The sequence below is a fragment of the Trichogramma pretiosum genome, unplaced genomic scaffold (assembly GCF_000599845.2).
Source record: "Trichogramma pretiosum strain Unisexual culture from Peru unplaced genomic scaffold, Tpre_2.0 scaffold11, whole genome shotgun sequence".
In the NCBI taxonomy this organism is placed as follows: Eukaryota; Metazoa; Arthropoda; class Insecta; order Hymenoptera; family Trichogrammatidae; genus Trichogramma; species Trichogramma pretiosum.
In genome coordinates this window covers 2,854,953-2,869,724 of record NW_019641702.1, presented here as the reverse complement: position 1 = coordinate 2,869,724, position 14,772 = coordinate 2,854,953, and the positions used below count along the sequence as shown (strand labels likewise).

General features: G+C 38.3%; 2 protein-coding genes across 2 annotated transcripts; one reads left to right on the top strand and one right to left on the bottom strand.

The window, feature by feature from the left end:
- Nucleotides 1–3,123: 3,123 nt before the first annotated feature.
- Nucleotides 3,124–8,675, top strand: LOC106653852 (short neuropeptide F-like). The gene is made up of 5 exons (XM_014373445.1): nucleotides 3,124–3,178; nucleotides 3,321–3,423; nucleotides 3,813–4,033; nucleotides 5,158–5,214; nucleotides 7,075–8,675. Exons 2-5 carry the CDS (start codon nucleotides 3,336–3,338, stop codon nucleotides 7,135–7,137), a joined length of 429 nt encoding a protein of 142 aa, XP_014228931.1. The 5' UTR covers nucleotides 3,124–3,178; nucleotides 3,321–3,335; the 3' UTR covers nucleotides 7,138–8,675.
- Nucleotides 8,676–8,746: 71 nt separating this feature from the next.
- LOC106653795 lies at nucleotides 8,747–14,575 on the bottom strand. Its single transcript, XM_023462642.1, has 13 exons — nucleotides 14,501–14,575; nucleotides 14,019–14,295; nucleotides 13,802–13,946; nucleotides 12,693–12,892; nucleotides 12,503–12,609; nucleotides 12,110–12,331; nucleotides 11,282–11,485; nucleotides 10,860–11,192; nucleotides 10,690–10,788; nucleotides 10,087–10,242; nucleotides 9,646–9,993; nucleotides 8,853–9,189; nucleotides 8,747–8,781 (listed from the first exon to the last, which is right to left on the bottom strand). Exons 1-13 carry the CDS (start codon nucleotides 14,573–14,575, stop codon nucleotides 8,747–8,749), a joined length of 2,538 nt encoding a protein of 845 aa, XP_023318410.1.
- Between the last annotated feature and the right edge of the window lie 197 nt (nucleotides 14,576–14,772).

Below are 14,772 nucleotides of genomic sequence, written 5' to 3'. Positions count from 1 at the left end.
ATAATCGAACTCGCGAGCGAACGTACGCGTATACGCGTGCTCGAGCGCGTCTGACTAAAGTCGAACATTATCACTTGCGCGCGTTAATCGAGTCGAGAGGAGTCGATACATCGTATATTCTCCATTAAGAAGTTCATCAAGAACTTTTGTCCGAATGTAGGTGGCTCGTTGCTTCAACGACACTTTTTATTGCAAAACTCATTACTTTAAAAACGTGTATCGCTTGAATAATTTCGTACGAAAAATTGTTGCTGGATGGAGAGTAGGTGAGCGAAATCATGATCGACCAAGTTGACGAGCGAAAAGTCGACGTCGGAGTTTCACTTCCCACGTTTAATAGCTAATACATAAAAATAATGAATTTAGACGTCATAATATCGAAAATAAATACATCATTAATCGGAGAAAGCTCTTGCGGAAAGTACAGTTGCGGGGCTGATCGTAATATTTTAACGAACGATAAACTCGCCCTGCCGAGCAAACAAAGACGTATGAGCGCACAAGTGGCGTATCGCGAAACGAACTGCTACCGATATAGATATTAATAACCCATCGGTGAATGTAGGTCTGCGATATCAAAGTAAGAAAGGAATACTATATACGCGCGGCATATGCGTCGAGAAAAATCCGTTGATTATGGACTATGGCGTAAGGAGACGCGCAGCGATACGGCCTCGGAAATGCAAGTTTTGATTGAAAGGCTCTGTTAGACCGAAGTAAAAGAGATGCGCCGCGCGCGCGTAACTATGCGTTTGTGCGTGCAACCAGATTCTATTTGTACATATGCCGTTGTGCAGATAGGTCGGCAAAAAAAGATATTTTACGGAATAAAACTTATTCGATCCCCGCGTATTCTTGTACCTTAGCGAAATTACATCAGAAAAAAATATCGCAAGATAAAGCATTTTGATGTATATACGTGCAAGATACGCGGCATTCAATATAACAATCGAAAAATTTGTACTTTTTGTATGTATAATAATGCACGTATCGTACGTAACTTCGATAATGAAATATCGTACTTGAAATGATGCATGCTCATTGTATCAGCTATCAACTTGACTTTGCACGAGGCAAGAGCGTAGGCGGCGCAATCATTTTCGAGACTTCCTATGTAGCCCCGACGAACAAGAGGGAGAGAGAGAAGAGCGTCGCCAGCTCGTCAGAATTTATTTACTTATGCGTTTGCGTGTAATAACGTCATACGTCGCGCGCGGATCGCATACCGTGCATCGTGTATCGTAAGCGTCGCGGTGTAGGCGCGATCGTATTTTTATCAATTTCCGATAAGGCCAAAAATTAATTAGTCGTGTTTTGAGAGCTGTCTTCTTATCGTACGCGTCGATGAAAAAACGCTCATTCAGGCACTCACGGATATTTTAATGATTCTCACGCGCGGAAATGAAATACATTGCAAAATGCACAAAGAGATGTTTGCGTTCTTAAAATAGAGCGGGTAAAAAAGAAATTCAGTTGATGCACCGCACGTGAGTGAGAAAGATCAAATTTACACGGATTGTCACACTCTGTCGGTTGTGTACACTCGAATTTCGTCTGTTTTTTCCCTCGTTTTACCTTGCTTACAATTTTTCGTACGCTTTTTGTGTGTAATGTGACATTTTAACTTTTATCATAATAATAATAATAACGGATTTACATTTTTCTCGTTTATAACACACTAGTTAAATTAAATACAGTAAAATAAAGAGAGAGTGGGGGAAACATGGTAAAACACGTGATTTTTTTCAATGGACTGATACCTGAATGCGTGAGCGTCAAAAGGGTAATAAACGAAGCACGTTTTTTTCTCAATTACGCAATCATTCGATTTTTTTTCTCGATGAGTCGATAAAAAATATTTCATTTTACTGGAGATGTAATGAACCATTAGTTACATTTTCGTTAGTTAATAAGGTAAATGATCGCGTCAAAAGGTACTTTTTCGTGCAAAATAATTTTAAGTGTGAGCATTTCATTCGTTTCTTAATTGGAGAGTAAGTGTCTCGGAACAGTAAAGTTGAATCTTGCCATGCGATATTATCAAACATAGATTTCTTTTCAACTTTTTTTCCATTTTATGGACCATATTTTCAGAGTACGTATTTTTTATAATAAAATTACGCATTAATGCGTTTCGTGCGATTGACAGTAGCGTATGATGAGGTTTAATTTTCCGATTAAAATGTCCGCAAACTTCGTACAGAAATAATTCTCTCTATCGGTCTTTGTCAAGTTTTCTCTTAAATTCTGCCAAGTGAATAAATGGGAGCAAAGTTACTCGTATCTCGATGTGTCAGCTCAAACATTTGTGCGCAATTTCGACATTTAACATCGTCTTTTTAATTTCTCTGTCTTTTTTTGGTTTAAACTGATTCATACAATTAAAAAAAGTATTAATAAATTTGATATTCATGGTTATAAAAGTAACTAACCGTAAGCTTTGGTTATTAGTAGGTCCATACTTATTCATGCGTGTAGGATGAAGTTCTGATAAGCAAAATTAATCTTAATGGTTTACAAGCCGGATGATGTTAAGGAAGACAAAGGGTGATATATAGCTCACTCTCAGTACTGTTAGCTGCTAAATGCTTGTCGCGCGAGACGCATCAATCACGCTGCGGCTGCACGATTAATCTGGGCAAATTTTAGATTTTAAACGACGCACGGAATAGATTTTTCTATTTCTCGAAGAGTCTCGCCAAGCAATCATTAAATTATAAATATTATTCCGTTGTCTAGACGTATGCGTTGTAAGGTGTTATTCAATGCAGTTGCGCGCGTTAGCGAATCGAAACCGCAAAAATTCTTCAACGAATTGCTATTGCAACACAGCTTCGAAGAAATTAGTCAAGCGCCGTGTCTGTCTGCGCGAGTGCGTTTTATCAATTTTGCATAATATATCGACCATTTTCGCCGTATTATGCATTACTCTTGTTGTATATACGTTGAAAAATGCATCAGCAGAAAAGTATCGCGAAACGTATCGCGATATTTACCCTGACATTATAGGTGTCACACGCTCATTCGTAAGTTTTATCGCTATATATACATCGACTGAAAACTTAATTTGTGTATCGAATAGTGACGCGCGTTGGGCGATAAATTAATATTCGTATGCTCGCGAGAACTCATCAGGTGTGTCGCTGCTCGGCTTGTGACGTCCCGACCACGTGTTTGCGTTCGTAAACTTTGAAAATTAATCAAAATATCAATTTTGTTACAACTTCCCTTATTATAAAATAATAAATCAAGATCAAAGAATTTGTTTACCAGATACACGAGACAATTTTTAATTGTAATGTATTTTTTCTTTTTTTTAGATAAACCCGTCAAACATGATAACGAACCACTACACTTGGGCTATTGTCCTTCTATCTGTCGCCGGTTCTTTTGCGGCTATAGAAAACTACATGGATTATGGCAGTGAGTATTTATCTATGAAATATATTTTTTGTTTTTCAGATAGTCATGATCATTGATATTTGTTGTTTTGCACCTGATTTTCTGTTATTCTCTTGGTTTAACTTCAAATGATAAAATATTCGAATCGATTCAAAATGAGTAACTGTTAAAGAAAGAGCAATCACCAATTAAAAATTCAGCATTTGTAATATCGAATAAAAAGGAAAAAGTAGCTTATTTCAAAGCTAGAAATAAATTAATTCAAGTACAGAAAATTCTCATGCTCACTCCTTGAAATAAAAAGTTCAAGGGCCCCGTATAATTTGCTCTCAGAATTTTTCCCGGCAGAGAAAGCGCGTATGTTATACTAATCATCTCGCGCTATTTGCGTTTTATTTGTGTTCTCACAGACGACGGTGCGAACGGACTCGAGAGCGGCAACAACAACAAGCCAGTCAATTTTCGCGAGCTCTACAAATTTCTGGTCCAGCACAATCCCAACGAAATAAACTGGAACGACTTGATGTACATGCAGCAGCAGGAACATTTGCAGCCGCGCGCCGGACTCGAGCAGCGCTCGCCATCGCTGCGCCTACGCTTCGGAAGGTCTTACTCGAAGTATCCGGTGAGGGTGTGTTAACAATTCTTTTATACGATATATGTGTGTTCTGTGCGTACAGCGAGTATTAGCTCCCTCTCATACACATGGCCTGTAATCAGACGCGCCGTATGAAATACTTGTGCTTGTGATTAGATCGTGAATGTATATACAGAAATTACGGGGCTTTACGCGTGAGACTCGAGACGTTGAAGAAAATTTACCGACGAGGGGTGCAAATGTGTCGGCTCATTTTCATTTTCATTGGTATATACTTATTAGTTTTGTCGGGGTCACACCGAGAGTAAATCACACTTTCTTTTAATTCCTCTAAACAGGATTATTGCGAACTGCTAAAATTGGGGTGTTATTAAAATTCCGACCACGGTATGATACGGATCGTTGTTGGTTGTTATTGCGATTTGGAAAATTTGTTGTTGATTTGAATTAAAAAATTTATTTAGATTGTCGAGGGTTTAAAATTAATCTATTTTTCGAATATTTCGTAGAACCGCGTTGTATCTCGTTCGATTTAATTTCAACCCACTGACTATCCGAAAGCATCGTCGCTTAAAACTTTTTTAACTTTCGAACTCTATCTATAGATAAGAGATACTTAAACTCCACCCACGCATCGAGTAGTACCGAAATAGCTTCTAATTATGTAGCCGAATATTTTGACGCAATTGCTTGAAATTACTACAAATTAGCATTACATCATACAGGATCATCGGGCTGACCTAGTCTTCTTTTGATAAGCGAGCTGCGGCTAAAAGCCGTATCCTGTATAAAGAGGGAAAGCAAGCTTGCTGCTTTAGAGGCAGAGATATCGCGTGGCATGTATAATATACAAAGTAGATTCATATGTGAAACCAGATCTGAAACGAAACTCACGCGTAGACGTTATTTGTGCTCGAGCGGGAGACATGTAATAATATTAAATGCCCTCGTAGCTTTTATCTTCAAGGGGCACGAGTAACTCTGTGCAGTCCAGAAAATGAAAAATCAAAATATCATTTTCAACTCCAATTTGATCGAATAGACATTTTTTTGCGATAAAATTTCATTTACTTCCATTTTCTTTTGCACACTTCACTCTATGGATATGTGATTGATAGAATGTGGATATCTGACCATGACCAATTTGTCTGTTACAGCGTTCACCCTCGCTGCGCTTACGTTTTGGCCGCTCCTACTATCCACCATCCAGCCCGGTAAGTTTTACAATTTATAAAAAAAACTCTCATTGAATTCGCAGTAGATCGAAAATTGTACGAATCTATTCAACTTTTTGTATGCCAGGATATTTTTTATATACAGTATGACGTCATATAAAAGTGATGAAAGTCCGTGTATTGTCAGGCACACCTAAAATCAGAATAGTGGACGAGTTTAGCCGTTCGACACATACTTTTTTACTCGAATTCGTGATAATGAAAGTTTGCTTTTGTAGATTAAAAATAGAAAAATTTTGAATTGATAAATTTGGAAAACAGATGTTACGAAATGAATAATCATTCCACGTGATAAGGAAATCGAGCCGTATCGATTAATTTTTTGGAAATGAAAATTCAGTCACAAATGAGGTAATATTTTAAGAACGAGGAAATTACGTCTTCTTCGTTGTCGAGTAGCGCTACGGAAGTGATAATAATCTAACGTAACATGCAAAAATATATAGATATAAATGCATGTGCTACACACCCCTCCAGTTACGAGTGTCATAGCAGTGGTAGAATTTCGAAGCGTAAATGGCCTATTCATCTGCTTATAGGTATTATGATGATGAAGTATTATTATCTTCCTGCTGGATTTTTCAAGTCTTTCAAGCTTATAACATATTTGTAAGCCTCTCTACGCTTTCGTATTAAAAGACGAAAATTTTGAATTCGACAAATTGCTCGCGCATAAACGATCTTTCGTAACTCAAAAATATCTTATATTCGTTTCAACATTCTTTTCATAAACATTTGTAACTATTTTTTTTTAAAGCTAATTTTATTTTACATATATAACGAAACTTGTGCGAAAAAAACTCAAAATTAGGTTGCTTCATACGTTGGAAGCTTCCTTATTCAATTATTTAAAAGAAATTTAACTAAAATAAAAATTTGTCTGATGAACGTAACAGGAAATTCTCGATTACGCAATCGTGTCAATAATTTAATTGATTACTAAGTTGAGTTCGCGATGAAAGAGACTAGTCTTTACGATCAAAAATTCATGACTTTCACAGGAAGCTAGAAAATCATTAAACTTAACCCTTCGACGTAGAACGTAATCAATAAAAATTAATAATTTGACTTTTTGAATTTAAACTCAATAAAAAAGCAAAAATTTATTCGCGTTGCACAATTTCAATATTTGCATAGAATAAAAAAATGAGAAAGGATTTTTATTGCAGTAAAAGTTATGGGCTACTAAAAAAATATTTTCTTAGCATATTGTATTTGGGCGAATCTTGTACTATAAGCTACATAGCTTTCAACCTCATAACCCCCGGGCTTTTCGTAATTTTTTCATGCAACATGTTGACAATGGAATATGATTCTGAAATGATAAAATTGAAACGAATATACGTATATATATGTCTCTTAATTACAAAAACACGTTTTTGCTACCGATGACAGATGACGCGCTCAGCTGTCTCATTTTCGTACTTACCTGCGACAGACCGTATAAATTTATCCATTATTTTTACTTGGCTCATGTCACGTTTACCCTGGTGTACAAATCATTCCGCTTAAATGAAACGTTGTAAGCTTATAACTTGTCGAAAAAAAATTATAACTTTTTTTTATTCTTTTTTATTCTTTTTGAAAACCACTATTTTATCAATTAATTTCTTGCCACTGCACCATTTTGATTCGAAATGATACGGAATAAAGATGATTTCAAATGTTTTTGTGTCATGGCCGAGAAGCCATGAGGTGTACGTAATTGCGATCGATCTTGGAAACGACGTATAGAATCTTAGAAAGCAAAACTTTTATTTCATCGATCTCCGACTCTCAAGTTTATAGAGTAAGAAAGAAAAGTGAGCGCGAAAACAATGATTAAATTTTGTGTTGCAGGTCGGACAGGGCGACGACAGCACGTCTGCAGCAGCGTCGGCGGCAGCACTCGAAGCAAACTAATATAAGTAAATCTCTTATAATCAGTGACTAAATTTATATATGTATATTGTATATATACGCACCACTGTATGGTCGTATGTTAGTTTTTTTTCAGTCGAAAAACAAAAAAAAAGCAGTAGATATACCTTTGTTGGGTTTTGTACAAAGCGTATACGTTACAGTATTTTAATCGTAATTAATTTATTAGTAACACGTGTTGAACTATTTTTTTATTTTTTGAGATTTTTTTAAGTAAAAAAAAAAATCCTACGTTCGTGGTGGTACATTTAGTGATTTCCAATGCATCAGAACTGATCGATCACACATGAGGTGTCATTAGAAAATAAAAATAGTATTATTCGTTTAGGTAGGCTTTTATTTTGAATTTCATTCCAATGAATATAAGCTTGATATGGCTAAAAGTAATTATATGAATGGCCTAAGTGAGGAGAATCATTCTAATCGAAGCAGTATGATATTTTTGACGTTTATTATTAAAAGGCGAAAATAATTGCAAAGGAGAGAAACGAACTGAGTAGTGTCATTTTTATAATAAAGCTGTTCCTCCATATTACATGTAATTTATATATTAAATATATAGTTAAGAAGTTATTCAAGAATATTCGTTAAACTATAAAATCATAATATATGTATTATGCGTAATTGTGAAAAATTTAACGATCAATTCAATTGTTAAAAATTTATAGCAGAAAAACAAAATACTACAAACAGTGACCAAAAAAATCATAACTCATGCGATGCGTCAAGTGATACTCATTTCATTGGTCAAACGCATATTGCAAAAATTCCAAATCTCTATTATTGTACGTGTACTCTCAGCTAGAGATCTGTTATATATTTATCATACTTGCTCTTACTCATACCCGGTATGTGTATGTTTAAATTAAAAATCTATACTAATCTAAAATAAAAATACGGAAGGCTCAAGTGAAAAAAGTATACGAAGGTATGTTAAAACTTGCAACGTGAAGGTTCATATTAAATAATATTATATTGCCTTTTATGATTGCACATTTATCCTCGCTTTGTTGTTTCGTATAAGTAGAACAAAAAAATTAACCAAAAAAGAAAAAAAAGGACAACGATGGATACATTTTATCAGTAAAAATTATATTTTGTCGAACATTACCGTTGAGTCAAGGAACGACTGGACATTTTTTTGTTAAATCGAAAAATTTATAAGATCGATATAAATTCGACCTAGACGAATCAATTAATGTTACGTAGATGTATTCTGGTGCCTTTAAGTATTCATTTATAGCGAATTTGATTTCATTCCAAAGATTGTTGAAAAATGATTTAATTAATTAATGCCACGATAAATTTTATTATTTGTGATTTTTATGATTTTAAAATTGTACGATCGCCTGGTTTGCGTTCTTATTAAGTTTTTATTATGTCACTTATAGGAGAAAATTCACATTCATAATTTGTAAGTGATATTGAGAAAGTAAAGAAGTATTATGAATTTTAAGGAATATTTCTTACTTCTCTTGTTTCATCCAGTAAAATAGAAATATTAATAAAATAAATAATAATATGAACATAAATGAGTATTCGATATTATTTTTCCTTCATATATTTGTACATTGACCAGTACAAGATATTACTATTCCAGATCGGTATCAAAAATTGTTCTCTTTTCTGTAAAAAGATTAGAAATCATTAGTTTTTTTCTCCAAATGTACATTTTCAACTAAAAACAAATCATTTACCAGGAGTGCAAATTTGTTTGAGATAACTAGCAGCTTCTCGCTCGTGCTTCGGCAGTTTAGATTTTTCTACAATCAATTCGGTTCTGCAGAGTACTTCCTGTCTTACACGATCGGTGTCTATCCCAAGAGGTATTTTGAACATCAATTCCCAGGGTAACGAGTCGTAATTGTGAAGCAATCGATCGAAGGGAAACTCATCGCCGATGTGGAACATGGTGTGGGTCAACGGCGGAACTTTGACAGGATGAAGTGCCGAGATTTTTGCGTCCGAAACCTTTTGGCCTTTGAGAATTTTCAATAAATGATCCGACGTGCGCAACAAGTACTCGTACGCAATCTGACAAAAGAGAAATATGAAAAAGACTGAAATTTTTATTTCAAAATTATCGATTGCCTTTTTTCTTTTTTCGCTTCGTCTAATGGACACGTGGCATCGCGCGCAACGTTGCTGCCACTATAATGTTTCGATTTTTATGAGTCGTCGTTTATGCCGTAAAAAAAGCCTCGGATGGCTTCGCCTGTTGCATAACAACTTTTACCCTACATCAGTACGCGGTGAAAAATCGAGCTCCTTTGTAGTGTAAAGCGATGTCGTACATGTGTACTAGACATTAATTTGAAAAGTTAAATTGATTGCGATGTTTTATAGAAGCTGCGAGCAGCAAAAAGTTTACGTTCGCCATAATACATATTTTATCGTAGTTCGTCGATTGAAAGCATAACGAGATGAATATAGAAATGTTTCAAGCGACAGCTGGAATATGCAGCAGGTAAAAAGTTTGAATATTCTTACTCTCATTGCTCGTTTTCCGATGTCCGAACACAATACCAAATCGCCTCTGATGTTGCCGAAAGCCCGAGTCTTTTCCGAACCCCTCCAGTGGTCGTTTTCGGCGTTTTCCTTGATTGTTTTGCGCACATTTTCCACAAAACTTTTTATTTGGGCAGTGTGTCGGTCTGCTTCGTCGATAGCGCATAGACCTTCGGCTATGGCTAGAGCCATCGCTCCACGATCTTGAGGATCTAATGGTTTCGCATCATTAGATTGTTCTTGCGGTTGTTTGGAGTCATAATTCGGAGGATGTAATGGATATTTTTTACTCTCTTCCAAAAGCGACGTGTACAAAGCTGCACACAGTATCTATCCAAAGTGAATAGTAATTTCATGTACATTCACAATGATCGGAATAGACGAAAACCACCTCAATCATTTTTTAATTTAATTATATTATACCTGGAGAATCACGGAATTTCCGATTGGTCGACAGTGAGCTGGAATGTTCTCGTCCATGGCGATGGCTATTCGGAAAATTCCAATGGGGATGCATTCAAAAATTTCTTCGAAAAGATCCAGTACCGACGACATCATTTGATACATGCTTGCGCCTGTCTTTGATGTTGAGATTAACATTGCAATAAATGTATTAAAATTTGGCTTATGACTGATTGCAGTTGCACAATTTGTTTCAGCGTGCATCGATCGTAAAATTATACATAAATTATTGAAATGGTACAAGAAAAATAAAAGTATACCACAATTAATGCAAAAGTTTGATAATTGTATTGATCTAAACCTATTCAACGTAGAAAACTTTGAATTCACGGATTTTCGCTAAATAAAATATGCTTATTTCATTAATGAAAATATTTTTCACGTGTGCAAAATAAAGGAGCAAACGAACGCGTGCAGTATAATTTTTTTGTTCATCGTGCGTCACGAATTTAAAATTTTCATTTTTGTTTTGATATGAAAACAAGTTTTTTCCAGTGTACACTGGATTTGTGTTATTTTTGAAACGCATAATACGTGGCTTTTATTTCAACCTGATTAATATACCTTTGACGAATCGAGTACAGCAGTGGTGATAGGTTTGATTGCTGGTAATATATTAACGATGAGTGCATTGAGCCAAGGAGGTCTCGATTGATTCCACACCTTCATCGAGCAGTTGTTATTTTTATCTCCGTTTTTTATTCATCGTTGTAGAAAATCAAATCCGATCGTACCTGATATTTGTCAACGTAATTGGACCAGTTAGGATCCTCTTTAACAGCTGGTATGAAAACATTGGTCGGCTCGAAATTAGCCTCTATCAGTATGTAAGTGAGCGCGTAGAGGCCCATCGGAGCAGTGAGACGCAGCTCCCTCGTGCATGTGCCGCCGTGGCATAGAAAACCTCCGCACGTATCGGGCTCCTTTTCGTCGGCGTCTTTGCCGTGCTTCTTCGTTTCCCGCAATTTCAACGGCTCGCTCGTTTCGATCTCGGTGAAGCCAATGCATTGCCGAATTAGAATGGACATTAGCAAGCGACCCACTACGCTTTCAGCCGTATCCAATACCTACGTGCGTCAGAAAGGGCCACATTGTAGAATTTTTTTCTCGCGCAACTGCTGCGGCAGGCGCATGCACATTCGTATTCATTATGTACTTGGATTACTTGACCCCATTGGGGCTGGGGTTGGGCTTTGAGCACATTAAGCTCGACGATGACCGCCTGCTTGTCGTCGATTTTTTTGTAAATGTCCGATCTCGAGCCACCGAAGATGTGCGGGGCCGCTACGTAGAGCCACGGGGCTGGTCCTCCGCCTCTTGGATTGCAAATGGCCAAGTCGTCTATGCCGTTGCGAAACACCTAAAAGTTGACGCGCTCGTCGACGAGTTAGCTTCGATTCTCTCTGTTCGAAATATTGTCTAGCTGTATATCTCACATACTGCGCTTGAAGTGCGTATACGTGTATACGTTAGCCAAAAGTCCGAGCGTGAAATTAATCAAGCGCGCGGATATTTCATTATAATTCGAGAGGCTTAAAGTTGGAGTCCGAGCGATTGATTTTAGCGGAGTTGCCTTGAAAAGTCCCTCGAGCGGTAATCGATATGCAAACGACACGACGCGATGCTGCGTGCACTCTCGAGTATAGTCGACGTCGAATCGAAGATTTAGCCAGATCAAATCGCGCCGTGCGGCATTATATCAACTTTGGTTTTTCGCTCTCGGCTGTTATACGTATTTCAATTTATAACAGAGACATATAGAATCGCGAATTCAGGACGCGGGGGCAAAACAGATGCAGATTTTCTCCATTTCGTATAATTTCCAACGAAACTCGAACGGATACAAAGAGCGGCCTCGTGCACGCAGAGAGAAAGAGAGAGACAAAGAGGAGCAGCAGCATCAGCAGCGTTATAGTACCGAGCGATACAAATAGAAATAGCGCGAGCGCGCGCAAAATCGATCGCGGCTCGGTTTGGCAATCACCTGAAAGAGCACTCGAAGCGGAGCGCCTCGCAGCAGAAAGCAAACAAGCAAGTGTCCGCACTTGGCCTGTATGTCCCTTGCGAAAATCGACAGTCGCTTGAGCTTGACGCCGATCATTTCGTCACCGGACACGCAGCAGTGCAGCGCCAGATAGGCCGAGCAGCTCAGCACGTTCAATCCGTCGGCCCAGAATTGCATCGAGCGTTCGAGACTTGGCCTAGCCTGCATCAAGTGCAAATAACGCAACGAGCAATGTTAATTGTTTTTCAAGCATCCTTTCTTCGTGGATAACTATTCGTATGTGTAACACATGCTTCGAAGCTTATCAGTTTCAAATTATTTGTAATCATAATTCATTTTTACTTTCTCATACATCAATGTTATATTTCTTACATCTAAATAACGCGTGACGATGATGGTCAACGATTCGTTCAGCATACCGGAAAAGATGCGTTGGGCAGTTTTTGGTGAGACTGTATTCCACAAATCCGTTTTAGTACCTAGACATTAATGTGAAGGTTTAATCTTGATCATGTAGCCGATTGAATAAGCTATCCACGAATGCGTTTCAGTTTTTTTTTACCTTTCATGTAGAGCCACCACATTTGATAGATGAAGGAACACCTTTTCTTCTCAAAAAATGGCTCCTCGTCGTCCCATCCGAGCGACTCTGCCTCGTTCAGGATGTACAAGCTTATGAGGCGTTTATGCAGATCCAACAGGCGGTCGGCAATCGTTTCGACCATTTCGCTGAAAATCTCGTACTGCTTCCACAGCTGCTCGCTGAGTAGCCGAGTTCGACAATCAACAAATCAAGTAGTTTCCATTAGCTTCTCTAACAAATCGTGTAATTGTTTACGAAAGAATTTCAAACTCTCGAATTGGAGACAATAGATAAATTGCGTTAGCTCGAATGAGCTTGCACACGGCATCGCTACGGTCATTTGCATGAATTCGAAATTTCAAACATCGGAGCCTTGAAGGGTAAAGATGTTAATCTAGGAAGGATGCCGAGGAAAATCATGCCGTTGAAGCACCTGAACGCTCGAGTTTTGTACGTTGTAACGATGAAAAGGCGAAAGTTACGCATTCTCGGGGCCAACTTTTCTTTTCTCGAAGAAACTTGAAACTCGATAAAATGGGCAGAAAATCGACCGCGAGGAATAAAAATTCAAGGAATAATTAATTCATTTATGGCGAACAAAAAACAAAGGAAGCAGAAGGAGAGGAAAAAAGAATAACCAAGGAAAAAAGTACACAAAGTTGCCTCCGCACGTGCGTTATGGCTCTTTGTTGGCCGAGCTTGAGCGCGAGAGAAAGAACGGCGCTGCTATATATGTATATTACGCGGCCACAACACGCGTACGAGAGAGAACAATCGATAAAAAACACGTGTTGATGCGCGCGAGCTGCGAACACACATATATTATAGGTGTTCATACATATACGAGCAGCGTCTCGTCGTCTCTCATGTGTATGCCGCGTGCTGTAGACTGGGAAAAGCCAGGCAAATTTTTTGCAAACTTTCGAAGCCATTTTCGTGGCTTTTTTTATAGCGCTCGACTCTCGTACACGAGCCTGAAATAATACATATATGCCGTATTTTAACTGCACGACGCGCGCACAACGAGTTACGCATACGACCAACTACTTTTCCTATTTTCGCATCGTTCTCGTTGCGTTTTTGCGTACCTCACTTCTTCGGAAATTTGGGGTTTGGCAGCCTTGTGATAGAGCCAGATGGTGTTGCGGATGAGGGCCGCCGCGCCGAGGGTGGCCGTAAGCACGGTCAGATCGGCGTGATCCAAGGACTCTTGTACGAGCTTGTGCAGATGCTCTGTGGAGTCGACGCGTTCAAATTTTATCGGAAGAAACGTCGGATAGGAGCTTGCGGTTAATTCTAGCTTACCGAGAAGTTGCTCGGCGGTCTCGATGATGAGGCTGATTATTTCATCGGGTTGAACTTTTTTCACGACGGGCTCGAGATCGTCGTCGCCGAGTTCTCCGGAGTCCTGCTGATCCTTTTTCGGTGGACTGAGGCCCGACGACTCTACGAAGACCAGCTCGAACTCGGCTTCCCACCACATGACCATCTTCACGGCGGCGAAGGACGCGTGACGCGGAAAATCGAACTGCCCGCCGGACACTCGAACGCAAAGCGGCTCTCTCAGTACAGTCTGTTGCTCCTTTCGATAACGTGCGTGGAAAAAAAGAAAACTTTAATCGAAAGCTCCAGGAAAGCGGGGTCAACGCTTTTACAGTTATGAGTTCGTTCGCTGGCGTTCTCCCGCATTACACATAGAAAAGTTCAAGAAACTTATTTCTCGCATCCGTCATATGAGGAATTTATAAAAGGTCTTCGTAGAAATACATGCGTATATTGTTGCCTACCTCGTAATATTGCATGTCCCGTTGGAGTAAAATCCGCACCCGATCCAAAAGATTTCCATCTTCCATTATCTCCATCTTGATAATTTGCTAAAATACAAACAGAGAAAGTCATGTTAAATTCAGCATGCAAGTTCGTTCACGCTCGAATGAGTTCCAGAATATATCCGAATTTACGAGTGCTTGACAATAAAATTTATTCAATTTTGCGCGTCAACGTTACTTTTTTTAATTTGTTCAGAAAATTTTTGTGGATAAATTTTATGGTCTTAGAA

What these genes read in the sequence shown, in the direction of transcription:
- LOC106653795 (XM_023462642.1), bottom strand. Translation starts at nt 14,575, where the DNA reads ATGGAGATAATGGAAGATGGAAATCTTTTGGATCGGGTGCGGATTTTA. An exon ending in GTGGTGGCTCTACATGAAAG is followed by an intron (nt 12,610 to 12,692) that starts GTAAAAAAAAAC and finishes ATTAATGTCTAG; the next exon opens with GTACTAAAACGGATTTGTGG. An exon ending in ATTACGTTGACAAATATCAG is followed by an intron (nt 10,789 to 10,859) that starts GTACGATCGGAT and finishes TGCTCGATGAAG; the next exon opens with GTGTGGAATCAATCGAGACC.
- LOC106653852 (XM_014373445.1), top strand. Translation starts at nt 3,336, where the DNA reads ATGATAACGAACCACTACACTTGGGCTATTGTCCTTCTATCTGTCGCC. An exon ending in ACTCGAAGTATCCGGTGAGG is followed by an intron (nt 4,034 to 5,157) that starts GTGTGTTAACAA and finishes TGTCTGTTACAG; the next exon opens with CGTTCACCCTCGCTGCGCTT. An exon ending in ACTATCCACCATCCAGCCCG is followed by an intron (nt 5,215 to 7,074) that starts GTAAGTTTTACA and finishes TTTGTGTTGCAG; the next exon opens with GTCGGACAGGGCGACGACAG.